The sequence below is a fragment of the Podarcis melisellensis genome (assembly GCF_964234715.1).
Source record: "Podarcis melisellensis genome assembly, chromosome: 13".
Classification (NCBI taxonomy): Eukaryota; Metazoa; Chordata; class Lepidosauria; order Squamata; family Lacertidae; genus Podarcis; species Podarcis melisellensis.
In genome coordinates this window covers 13,357,382-13,370,000 of record NC_138545.1, presented here as the reverse complement: position 1 = coordinate 13,370,000, position 12,619 = coordinate 13,357,382, and the positions used below count along the sequence as shown (strand labels likewise).

Here is a 12,619-nt window from a genome sequence, read left to right as displayed (position 1 = left end):
GGGTATCTGAATTGAGCTGCTGAGGAAAGGGGGGGAATTGCTTACTGGATAAAAGCAATAAGATTTGATGTGCCAGTGGAAAAATTGGTGCAGGAGGGCATGTCAAATAAGCTGCTGGGGAAGTGGGGGAAATGCTTACAGCTAAAAAAAAACCTTACAGGTAGGAGGCAGTACAATAACTATTCCTCTTTAGCACACCAGACATAATTAAAGACACAGTGAAGTTATGGGAAATTACAGATACAATCCAGTTCTGCAGGAGAAAAGTAATAGTAGATAGCAGCTGATTCACTAGTGAAATAAATGTTCATAAATAAAGTCTGAGAAGAATCTGCACAGTTATGCTGTGTGATGGGGCATGTGCATCATGAAGAAGAAAGATGAAGCTCCAGAGAAGAAATGTGCATCTGACCCAATTTGCAATTCTGACAAGCCCAGATCATGTCTAGGTAATCTGCTGTTTGAGGCATGGTATGTTCCCCCTATCAGTTTTATCCATTGTACAAGACCCTGCCAAATTTTGCAATGACATAAAAAAAATGTTTGTTTGTTTTTAAGTGAAGCAGACACAATGCTCTGCTTCAGTCATCAATGTGTTAACAAGATCCATAAAAATAATAAAAAACAGACACAGTGCCCCTCTCCATTCAGCAAAGCAAAGGTTTCCAAACCACAAATGGGAGATGATCCCAGTTTTCAGCTAATTTGCATGTTTTTCTTTAGTATATGTGAGAGAGAGCCACACAAACTCTTAAAGATTGGCAAGGGGCATATTTGACTAACAGGGTTCACCACATAATGATTATGAATACAGTGGTACCTCGGGTTACATACGCTTCAGGTTACATACGCTTCAGGTTATAGACTCCGCTAACCCAGAAATAGTGCTTCAGGTTAAGTACTTTGCTTCAGGATGAGAACAGAAATCGTGCTCCGGTGGCGCGGGGGCAGCAGGAGGCCCCATTAGCTAAAGTGGTGCTTCAGGTTAAGAACAGTTTCAAGTTAAGTAAGGACCTCCGGAACCAATTAAGTTCTTAACCTGAGGTACCACTCTACTGTGAAAGGAATCTACTTTGTGTCTTCTCTTCCTCCATTTACTTTTTAGCTCATTTATGGCTCCGCTCCGGTGATGAATGATAAAAGCCCAGGGCTTCCCTTCTACCAGATGGCAGCCTCAGAAGCCCTTCAGTATGAGGGAATTCTCTCTTTGCTTCTGCATTTCAGGTGGACGTGGATTGGAGTCATTGCAATGGACAATGAAAATGGAGAAAGATTTGTGCAAACCATTTCCCCAATATTTACCAAGAGTGGTGTCTGCTTTGCATTCTTAGAAAGAATCTCCAGTTTAAGTTTTATTTCTGAAATTAATGGCATGCTACAACAGGGGACAAGTATAATCCATAAAATTTTTAGCAGCACAGCTAATGTAATAGTTGCCTATGGAGAATCTTATTCCATGGCAACTTTTAGATGGCTTCCATACCTATCAGAACATGATAACATGACATACAATATAAAAAGTAAAGTATGGATAACAACTGCCCATGTTGAGTTCACTTCATTTGTCATTCAAAAGAACTGGGATGCGGGAGTATTCAATGGTGCTATATCCTTTGAAATTCACTTCAGAAACCCACCAGGATTTCATCAGTATGTTGTGCACAGAAACCCTTCCAGCACAGATGGGGACGGTTTTATCAGGGACTTCTGGCAACAGGCCTTTGAATGTGTGTTCCCAGATATCACTTCAGACAAGGTGGAGGGGAATATTTGCACTGGAGAAGAGAAGCTGGAGAGCCTTCCCGGATCATTTTTTGAAATGAGCATGACAGGCCACAGTTACAGCATCCATAGTGCTGTCTACGCAATGGCCCATGCTTTACATGCGATATTCTCATCCAGACCCAGGCACAGAGAAATGGCATACAGAGGGAGAGGGAAGAATCAGAATCAACAGTTTTGGCAGGTAATAGGCTAAACTTCCTCAACTGGAAGAGGCCTGTTATTCCCCCACAAGGTATGGGTTTCCAAAATGTTGTCAACTTGCTCTTTCATCTCTGACAAGGAAGATCACTTCCATGGGAGAAGTATGGAGACCACTGGGATGCCACTGCATTCACAGATAAGAGGCAGTTGTGATGGTCAAGAGAGATGTTCAGCATTCTCTATATCCCATATACACCAAATCCTCCCTCAGATCAGGTGATCACACACCACTCTGGTGTCTGCTGAGATGAACAGGGACAGATGAAAAGAGGTGTGGGGCAGGGGAGATAAAGAAAGGTTGAAAATAACGGGAGAGAGAGATGTGGGAGAGAGAAAATTGGTGGTCTCTCCATTCTTGGACCTGACTCCACTCACAGTTGACTGTATCACCACCCACCACTTGTTGTAGGTCCTCCCCACATGAAAAAGTACCTCAGTTCTGTATTATAACTGCAGCCATTTCCAAACAATTGCCTTTTCTATATTCAATCTAGCTCCATCACTTTCTGAGAAGTATCTCATTTAACAATTCTGCAGAAGATGTGGTCTTCATCAACCAGAATGGGGAGGTGGTATCCAGGTTGGATATTGTCAATTGGATTATATTCTCCAACCAAAGTTTGCAAAGAGTGAGCATTGGGAGGATAGATCCACAGGCTCCTCCAGACCAATTATTCATCCTTGATGAAGATGCCATAACATGGCACAGTTGGTTTAATCAGGTAGGACCGTATTATTAGAGAATTCCAAAGAGATTCAGTGTTGCATAAAGAATGGTCAATCGCCTGCAGGTCTATTCACAGTCTTTTAAACTGCATGTTACTGTGCAGAATATGACAAAAGAATCCAAGTACCAGATTGAGAGGCAAAAGCTTACTGCTAGAAGTCACTCAATGAATAAAGGCAAATATTTTATTTTATTTTATTTATAAATATTTCTTAACAATTATAAAATAATGATTTTAAACTGAAGAAAAGAGGATAGATAAGCCACAAGATTTTCCCTTTCTTGCTAAAAAGTGGGGAACTGCTATGTAATCACAACACCTACACATCCCAGAACAATAGAGGGAGTATGAAATCACTTCAAACATTACTACTACTAAAAAAATATAGCCATTCTACATATTGTTGGAATGCTGAATTAGCTTAGTAACATAGAGTGGGGCCCCGGAACATGAAGATTTCCAAACTCATTGTTCTCTTGCTGACCCTTCTGCTCTTTCATTTACGGAATAGACTCGGCCTCTTTCTCTCTGTACTGAGAGATGTCTTCCAGGATCCAGCAAGAAAGTGAAGGAGGGACAGCCACCTTGCTGCTACGATTGCATCCCATGTGCAGAGGGGAAGATTGCAAACAAGTATGGTAGGAGAAATAAATAGGTTAAGTAGATCCAGACTCAGTCCTTAGCATTACTTTCTCAGACAGAAAGTAAACATTTCACCAAACTGAAATGTATGACCTAATATATTTCTTTCCCACCAGATATGAATGACTGCAATAAATGTCCAGACAAATACTATCCAAGCAAGAACCGAGCTGCATGTTTACCCAAGGATATCAGCTTCTTGTCTTATGAAGAACCTTTGGGCATCAGTTTAGCCTGTTTCTCTCTGTTGCTTTCCTTGATCACAGCCCTGATACTAAGTATATTTATGAAGCACCACGACACACCCATTGTCATTGCAAACAACCGAAACCTCACCTACACTCTCCTCATCTCTCTCCTGCTCTGCTTCCTGTGTGCATTGCTCTTCATTGGCCGACCTGAGAAGGTCACATGTCTCCTCCGACAAACAGCTTTTGGTGTCATCTTCTCAACCGCTGTTTCTTGTGTCCTGGCAAAAACCTTCATGGTGGTTTTGGCCTTCATGGCTACAAAACCAGAGTCCAGGATGAGGAAATGGGTGGGGAAAGGAGTAGGCCACTCCATTCTCCTTTCCTGTTCCATAATTCAAGCAGGGATATGTACTGTGTGGCTGGCAACCTCTCCCCCATACCCTGATGTAGACATGCACTCAATGACTGAAGAAATTATACTAGAATGTAATGAAGGCTCTGCAACAATGTTTTACTGTGTCCTCATCTACATGAGCTGCCTGGCCACTGTAAGTTTTGCTGTGGCTTTCTTTGCCAGGAAATTACCGGACAGTTTCAACGAAGCCAAGTTTATCACTTTCAGCATGTTGGTCTTCTGCAGTGTTTGGCTCTCCTTTATTCCCTCCTACCTGAGCACCAAGGGAAAATACATGGTGGCTGTGGAGATCTTCTCCATCTTAGCCTCTGGTGGTGGGTTGCTGGGTTGCATCTTTTCTCCCAAATGTTATATAATCATTTTGAGGCCTGAGCTGAACAATAGGGAACAGCTAATAAGGAAGAAAATTTAAAGAAATGAGAAACCTGTCATTTCTGGTATGTTGTGTTTTTCTCTGTTTTTACAGTAGAACATTTGGAAATATATGTTCAGCTGCTGCCTTATATAATTTTTTCTAGGGTTCAAATTTCCATAGTTGAAAATTCATTGTAAATTCATTGAAAACAATCATACATTTCCAAATACATTATACTCTTGTAGCATGTGTTGACAAGAAGATTCAGAGCAATTCTTATCAAAATATACATGTAAACAAATCTGTATCTAGCCTTAATTCTCAGTGATCAAACTTGTCTCACAGCTTTCAGCATAATGGGATATGCAAAATTGTACTATTGCAGGCCACGGAATATTTGAGTATTCATTTATGGTCTCTTGTTTTGTACTGCTCACAGTCAGATTTCATTGTCAACCTATCCATACTCAAGATCATAGAGAAGGATATCTCTAAATTTGTCTGGCAGGGCAAAAAGCCCCGAATAAAATTTAAAATACTAACCGACGCAAAAGAAAGAGGGGGATTTGCCCTGCCGGACTTAAGGTTATATTATGAAGCTGCTGCTTTCTGTTGGATGAAAGATTGGTTATTATTGGAGAACACCGATGTCCTAGACCTGGAAGGGTTTAACAACGTTTTTGGATGGCATGCATATTTGTGGTACGACAAGGTAAAGGTTCACAAAATGTTTAAAAACCACATTGTCAGGAAAGCAATTTATATGGTTTGGACTAAATACAAAGACTTGTTAGAGAGTAAAACACCGAGGTGGTTATCACCAGTGGAAGCCAAGGCCCGAAAAAAACCCAATATGGAGGCCGGCCGGCCGAAATATTGGGAAATCATAGAAAAAGTTGGAGACAATTGGAGGCTGCAGAGCTTTGAAAAATTAAAAAATAGGGTGCAGGACTGGTTTCTGTATGCTCAAGTTCAAGAAGTTTTTAAGTCGGACAAAAAGTTAGGATTCCAGGTGGAAAAATTGAAATTAGAGACGGAACTGTTAGAACCTAAGACTAAGGTACTTTCGAGAATGTACAACTTGTTGCTTAAATGGAACACACAGGATGAGACAGTTAAATCAGCTATGATAAAATGGGCTCAGGACATTGGTTACAACATTATGTTTGAAGACTGGGAAAGGTTATGGACCACCGGATTGAAATTCACGGCATGTAGTGCCCTGAAAGAAAATATTATGAAAATGATATATTCAGGTGGTACATGACCCCAGTCAAACTTGCTAAGATATACCATTTGTCTGATAACAAATGTTGGAAATGTAAGGAGGCTGAAGGGACATTCTTTCACCTCTGGTGGACTTGCCCAAGAGTGAAGACCTTCTGGGAAATGATATATAATGAATTAAAAAAGGTATTTAGGTATACCTTTCCCAAGAAACCAGAGGCCTTTCTATTGGGCATTGTTGGCCAGAAGGTGTTAAAGAAGGATAGAACTTTTTTTATGTATGCAACCACAGCAGCAAGAATACTTATAGCTAAATATTGGAAGACACAAGATCTACCCACACTGGAAGAGTGGCAGATGCAACTGATGGACTATATGGAACTGGCTGAAATGACTGGCAGAATCCACGACTTGGGAGAAGAAACGACGAAAGAGGACTGGACTAAATTTAAGGACTATTTACAAAAACATTATAAGTTGTATGAATGTTAAAATGCTAAACTGTACGACTTGGAAGTTTTTGCTTCAGCGATTAGATTTTTGAGATTGAAATTAAGTTAAAAGTAAGAAAAGGAAGAAATTTAAGGTATTATTAAAGGTGTTAAAGGTTTAAATAATTGACAAAGAGTATTTTAAACTAAAAATTATTGGAAAAGTATGAATTAAAAAATAAGGTGATAATTTGCTGACATCCTAAAGAGTAAAGAATGCAAGGTACGGGAGATGTGAGGAAGCCCGATTGGTCATGTAAAAATATTTTTGAAAGTGGAATGGTTTGTTTATTTTTTCTTTTGTAAGTGAAATTTAAACTTTTGTCTGTGTTTTTGAAAATCCAATAAAAATATTAAAAAAAAAACCAAGATCATAGAGATGTAAGATGATCCTCTTGAATCAGGCCAATGGCCGATCTCATAAGGCAGCCTGTACTCACAATGACCAACTAGATTCCTGTGGGAAATAGAAATACTTTATTGTCACTGTACCACTTGTTTACAGTGAGATTAAACCTTCAAGCCGTATCCAAAAGCAAATGCACTGTCTCCACCATTGTTTCCTATGCCAGTGAGTTCTATAGATTATTTCTGTACTGTGAAATAATATACCCCCATTGAATTGGGTTCCCTCCCCCCAAGATTTTGTCTGAATCAGGTTTCCTTGGTGAAATTCATAGAACTAGATAAGAAAGTGTGAATGATTTCTGCCCTGGTGCTTGGAAAAGATGGCAACAAAGAACCATGCACAGTTCACTGGGCAAAGCATTTGACAAAGCTACAACTGAAAAGTTTTATTGGTACCAGCACATGTGATGGATCAGAACACTGTATTCTTAATACAAATATGTATTATATTTGTGGCAAGTATATTTTTGGACTTTCCACTGACTGTTGGCATCCTTCAGCAAATGTTTGATGAGCAGTAAAATTGATTAGACCTAACCATGATGAATGGAGAATACAAGTAAACCAGAGCTTAATCAGATTGAAAGTGGAATCAAAGAGGACAGAGAGACTTCAGGTTGCATAAGTATTCCCATAATGGAGCTCAGCTTTCTAGAATCCAGGCTTAACCTCTGAATTATACCTCCTGTTATACAGCTCTTAAGGGCACAAAGCCACTGCTTTCTCTTAATTTCAACCATAAACCAGAGCCTACGTTGCCAGCTTATACTCACCTATCTGGGTGTAAGGCCCATTAAATCTCACTTGTTTCTGAGTAGACATCTGTACTGTTATACAGCAAGCTAACTATGCTTGTTAATGAGTGTCTGTAAGATTATGCCCCCCCCCTTGCAGAAGGTCCAGGTATTCAAGTGGAGAAAGGAATGGAAGGAAGTAGGACTAATAATGATGATAATGATAGTAATAATTTTATTATTTATAGCCCACCCATCAGGCTGCGTTTCCCAAGCCACTATGGACGGTTTGCAGCAGATATAAAAACACAGTAAAACATATTATTTCTTTTCTTGTTATCTGCTTTCAATCCCCCTAGAGCAGGGATGGGAAGCCTATAGCCCTCCAGATATTGCTAGACTACAGCCCTCATCATTGCTGACTATTTTCCATACTGGCTGGGGTTGGTGGGTTTTGGAATCCCTCAACATCTGGAGTGCCACATATCCCCAGCCTCTGCCCTAGTGGAAGTGAAACAGGATACATATTTTAAAAATAAAATGCTGAAGTTTACAGCAGCCAGAGACATCAGCATCACTGAATGTATTTGGACACTGAATTAAAATTCACCAAAAAGCTGGATAGTCAGGCTCAGCAACTTTGGGAATCCTCACCACCCTCACCTGGGTGTGAATGAACTGTGGAGTCTGAGAGATTTCAAGAATCCTCTTTCTCCATGTGGTGCCAGCTGACATAGGCTGACAGAATTAGGAGAGATTTTACACAAGGCTCTATAAAAGGAGTCATACAGGAGGGCATGGGGCACCAACTCAACCTCTCCAGAGTCACAGAGGCATTTGCCCATGGGGGTGTAGGCAAACGTGTGTGCCCAGGCCATTGGGGAAGGAGGCTGAGAGGAAGTGGACACAATTGTAATCCCCCAGAACAGCAATGAGTGGTTATTGCAGACATACCACACGGCTGGTGTGAATCCAGGTCCACTCAGCCAAATTCCAAGATGCTGACCACACCATGATAATGTTGGAGTCTTCTATCAGCAACACTCTCATTTTCTCAGCCATTTTCCAGCATCACTGTCTTTCAGATTCACTCTGGATATCTTGGTTTTCCTGGACCTCTGCCTATCCTCCTTTGCCATCCCAATATCTCTCTTGGATTTCTTTGCCCAATATCAGATCATCTCCTTCCAGAGCTGCATGGCACAAATCTTCTTTGTCCATGTGTTTGTAGGCAGTGAGATGCTCCTGCTGGTAGCCATAGCAATTGACCGGTATGTGGTCATTTCCCATCCCCTCCATTATGTCTTGCTCATGAGCCGGCCTCATTGCATGGCCTTTCTCCTTGCCTCCTAGGCTGGTGGGCTCCTCCACGGCACTGTGCTATTGGGTTTCATATTATTAATGTGCCGTTCTGTGGGCCCAAACAAGTGGACAGTTTCTTCTGTGACCTCCCATTGGTCATCAAGTTGGCTTGCATTGACACAAATCCCTTGGAGGTCATGATGGTCACCAACAGTGGAATTTTGTCACTAATTTCTTTTATTGGCCTGCTCATCTCATATGGATTCATTCTCTACACAATCTGCTCCCAGGTTCCCACTGAAGAAACCACCAAGGCTGCCTCCACATGCACCTCTCGCCTCATTGTGGTCACCATGTATTTGGGCCCTGTTTGTTTGTTTATTTACCTGCCTCCATCAGCCCAGTTCATGATCGATAAAGTGTTTTCTGTCTTCCATATCTATGTCACCCCCTTGCAAAACCCAGCCATCTTTCCTTTGAAGAAGAAGGATGTAAAGGCTGCTATTAGAAGCCTTTCAACAAGCCTTTCTGGGCAGGTTTTCTCTCAGGGCCATCTCCACCATTAGACAACATGAGGCAGCCACCTCTAGCAGCTGATTTTGGCTGTCTCAGGACAGTCAGTTATTTAATTCACTGTTTCAATGCATTTATACATGGTGGAAAAAGTGAATAAGGAGAAGTGAATAAGGAGAGGTTTTCCCCTCTCCTGATTGTATAACCCAGGCTCATTCAATGAAGCTGAAAAGGAAGTAATGCACACTTTGGAACAATAGACTTTGCTTGGGCCAAGTTCAGGAAAGACAGGCACAGATCGTCCCATTATGGGGTGGGATATGCAGAGTGACCCAGAATTTTCAGGGTTTGAGTGGTGGGTGGAAAGGCTGCGACAGTCTATTTCACCACCATGTTCCCTGCAGAAAGTTCTGCTTAGCCGCTGGTTTGGGGGAGAATTTGATCCAGCTGGTTTCAGGGTGCTCCTATGCAAACAGCACCCATCAGGGTTCAATTCCTGTTCTCAGCTGGTGGCGGAGGAAGGAGTCAAATCATCTCCTTTTTAAATAAATGAAATAACACAAAAAATATAAATTAAACTTTGATTGCTGTGCACGGATTGCATTTTTAGTATAGATGTGTGTGTTGTGAATTGTGAGTTGTGATTGGAAATAATAAGGGAGGGTGGGAGGGTGTCGCTCTTCACCCAGCCGTGCTGCGAGAGCCTCCTGCAACCGCGCTTTTAAGCCACACTGCCAGGCCGGACGAGACAGCAGCCAATGGCTACAACCAGCAAGGCACTGCCCTCCAAGAGACACCAGTGAGTGGCCCATTTATAGTGCCTTTTGGGTTGGAAAGACCCGTCCCTTTTGAGATACACTGGCCAAGTAGAATTCCCCTCCAAAGGCCAGCAAATGTGTGTGCCTAGGCCATCTGGGAAGGAGGCTGAGAGTGAGGGAACGCAACTGTCCCCCCTGGAAAAGTGGTGAGGGGTCATTGCCACATGGTTGATGTGGATCCAGGTCCACTCAGTCAAATTTCAAGATGCTGACAACTCCGTACTACATTTTGGAGTCTCCATTGTTTACAAGGTCTTCTATTATGAACTCCTAATTTCACCAATACACCACTGGCCCTTATTATCCACTGAAAGGGAGTTTAACACAATAGTTCCGAATATGTGACAAACACATTTTCCTCTGCAATTCCACAGGGGTTCACAAGCATTGAATAAATAACTACATTCCAGCTTGGTTATGAACAGGGCTATAATTAAAGCTGTGGCTTCTCAAAAACCCCTGTGGACTTTCAGTGGCCACTTGCAAAAGTAACGCAAGGGATACTAAAATTAACCAGAATAATTTAAATAGGTCTGGGAGCCTCAAATCTGATCTTGGATACTCCCAGATTGTATCGCTTCAGGTAAATAAAGTACCATTCAAATGAGACAGCTTTTATCTTGGAGAAGTTAATTATACTCTTGCCAGAGAAATAGTGGTTTCTGCGTAGAACAAACAGTTCCCTTTGAATTGAAAATGGTGATTTTAGTGGTCTTGCTGCTGAAACTGTTTTCTTACAAAGTATGTCAGGCTCACCTAGAGAAATGCAGACTCAAAGGTCCACACAGTCCACTTCACATGTATCATGAGCCAGGAGAGTTTCTCATTGGTGGCATTGTTTCCCATGGTGGCTTCATCGCCTCTCCAGCAACATTCACTGAGGAACCCCCACCAGTGCTGCCTGAAGAGCTTGTGTAAGAACTTAGCCACTCATTTATTACAGCAGAGGAATGATCAAACCTAGAGTTGCAAACTTCTTCTAATTTACCTGAGGAAAACCACTTTAGATTTGAATGCGACTTATGGTGGGGCAAAAAATTCAGGAATCTCTTGTGAATTAAGACAATACGGGATAAATTCCAATTTCTGGATAGGGAAATGAATAGAAATGTTTTGAAATGTGTACATATTTGTGTGACTGGGAGAGCCCGTTTGAATAACCAATATTGATAGACTTTATCTGAACTAGACTATTAGTAAGAATGATTTTTTAAAAACCTGTTCTGAACCTGAAGGTTCTTATGGTTTCAATTTTTGATCTTAGGCTAAGGTTTGTTTCATCACTGAAAGGTACTTATTAAGCAGTATAGAATTCAGTGAATTCCAAGGACCATCACTGCCTTATGAATATGAGGACATTACAGGGAGAGACCAGAGATGTTGTAAGAGTCAGAAACAGACTTCAGGTGTGTTACCCCACATTAGCAATCCCTGCTCTAGATACTATTAACCTTAAAAGATTGGAAAACTGGGACAAAAGTAACATGAATTTCAGTAGGGACAAATGCACAAATCTAGGATGAGGAACACTTGGCTTGTCAGTAGTTTCATGTGGAAAGGTTGAAGGGATCTGCATCAACAGAAGTATAGTGTCCTGATCAAAGGAAGTAATAGTACTGCTGTATTCCGCCTTGGTCACCTTGGGTCCTGTGTCCAGTGTTAGGATATTTCCGTTCCTCCTTAAAAAGGGAACAGGCTGTTCTGATCACTACAATTTCAGAAGGATATTGGCAAGCTGGAACATGTACCGGGGAGGGCAACAAAGATGGTCTGGGAACCACGCCTTATGAAGAACTGATAAGGGAGTTTGGTGTGTTTAACTATGATGAGACTGAGGGGAAATATAATAGCCATTTTCAAATATCTCAAGGGCTGTCACCAGGTAGATGGAACACACTTGCTTTCTCTTGCTCTAAATCAGGGTATTCAAGTTACAGGAAAAGACATTTCAAATAAACATCAAGAAGAACTTTCTTTTTATAAGAGCTGTTCAACAGTAGAATAGACTGAGAGTATGTAAAATGTGTTGTATGTAAAAGGAAATAACTGTTGATGTCCCTACTGAAACAGTTTGCAACTCTCATTCAAGGGTGGTGCCTAAGGGTTACCAGCACATCGTGGCCTTGGCATCTGCAGTCAAGGAGATCAACGAAGACCCTCACATCCTACCCAACATCACCTTGGGCTTTCACTTATATGACAGCTATTCCAATGCAAGGAGCACATACCTTGCCACGCTGCTGCTTTTATCCATGGTGAAGAAATTTGTCCCTAACTATATATGTGATGTTGAAACTTATCTGGCAGGGGTCATTGGGGGACTGGATTCTGAAATCTCCTTTTATGTGGCCACTGTTTTGGATATCTTTAAGATTCCGCAGGTAGGACACCTATGTACAATACCTCTATTAGCTTGCATAGAGAAAGAGGCAGGTTCCTCGGCATCAGTTCAGGGTGTATCAGCAGTTCAGGGTGAAGATGAAATTGGAAGGAGAACCATTTGCACCACCTTGAGATCCTTATAATGAAAGAAAGAAAGAAAGAAAGAAAGAAAGAAAGAAAGAAAGAAAGAAAGAAAGAAAGAAAGAAAGAAAGAAAGAAACCTAAATAAGGGGAAAGGTTGCAATACCAGAAAAAATATATGTCACTCCCACTGTCTGACACACACATCTAGATCACTGATATCCCAAAGCCTCTGATGATATCCCAAAGCCTTTTAGTTATGTAGCAATTTCTGCTTAGTGAGGGGGGTATCTGAATTGAGTTGCTGTTGGAAACGGGAAATTGCTTGCAATTCTGACATAGCCAG

At 41.4% G+C, this 12,619-nt stretch overlaps 1 protein-coding gene across 1 annotated transcript; it reads left to right on the top strand.

Moving 5' to 3' along the window:
* Positions 1-1,111: 1,111 nt before the first annotated feature.
* Positions 1,112-4,374, top strand: LOC309354712 (vomeronasal type-2 receptor 26-like; the record flags this gene model as incomplete). Its single annotated transcript, XM_081884976.1, has 4 exons — positions 1,112-1,966; positions 2,481-2,708; positions 3,226-3,352; positions 3,473-4,374. The coding sequence occupies exons 1-4, from the start codon at positions 1,130-1,132 to the stop codon at positions 4,372-4,374; spliced, it is 2,094 nt and encodes a 697-aa protein (XP_081741102.1). The 5' UTR covers positions 1,112-1,129.
* Between the last annotated feature and the right edge of the window lie 8,245 nt (positions 4,375-12,619).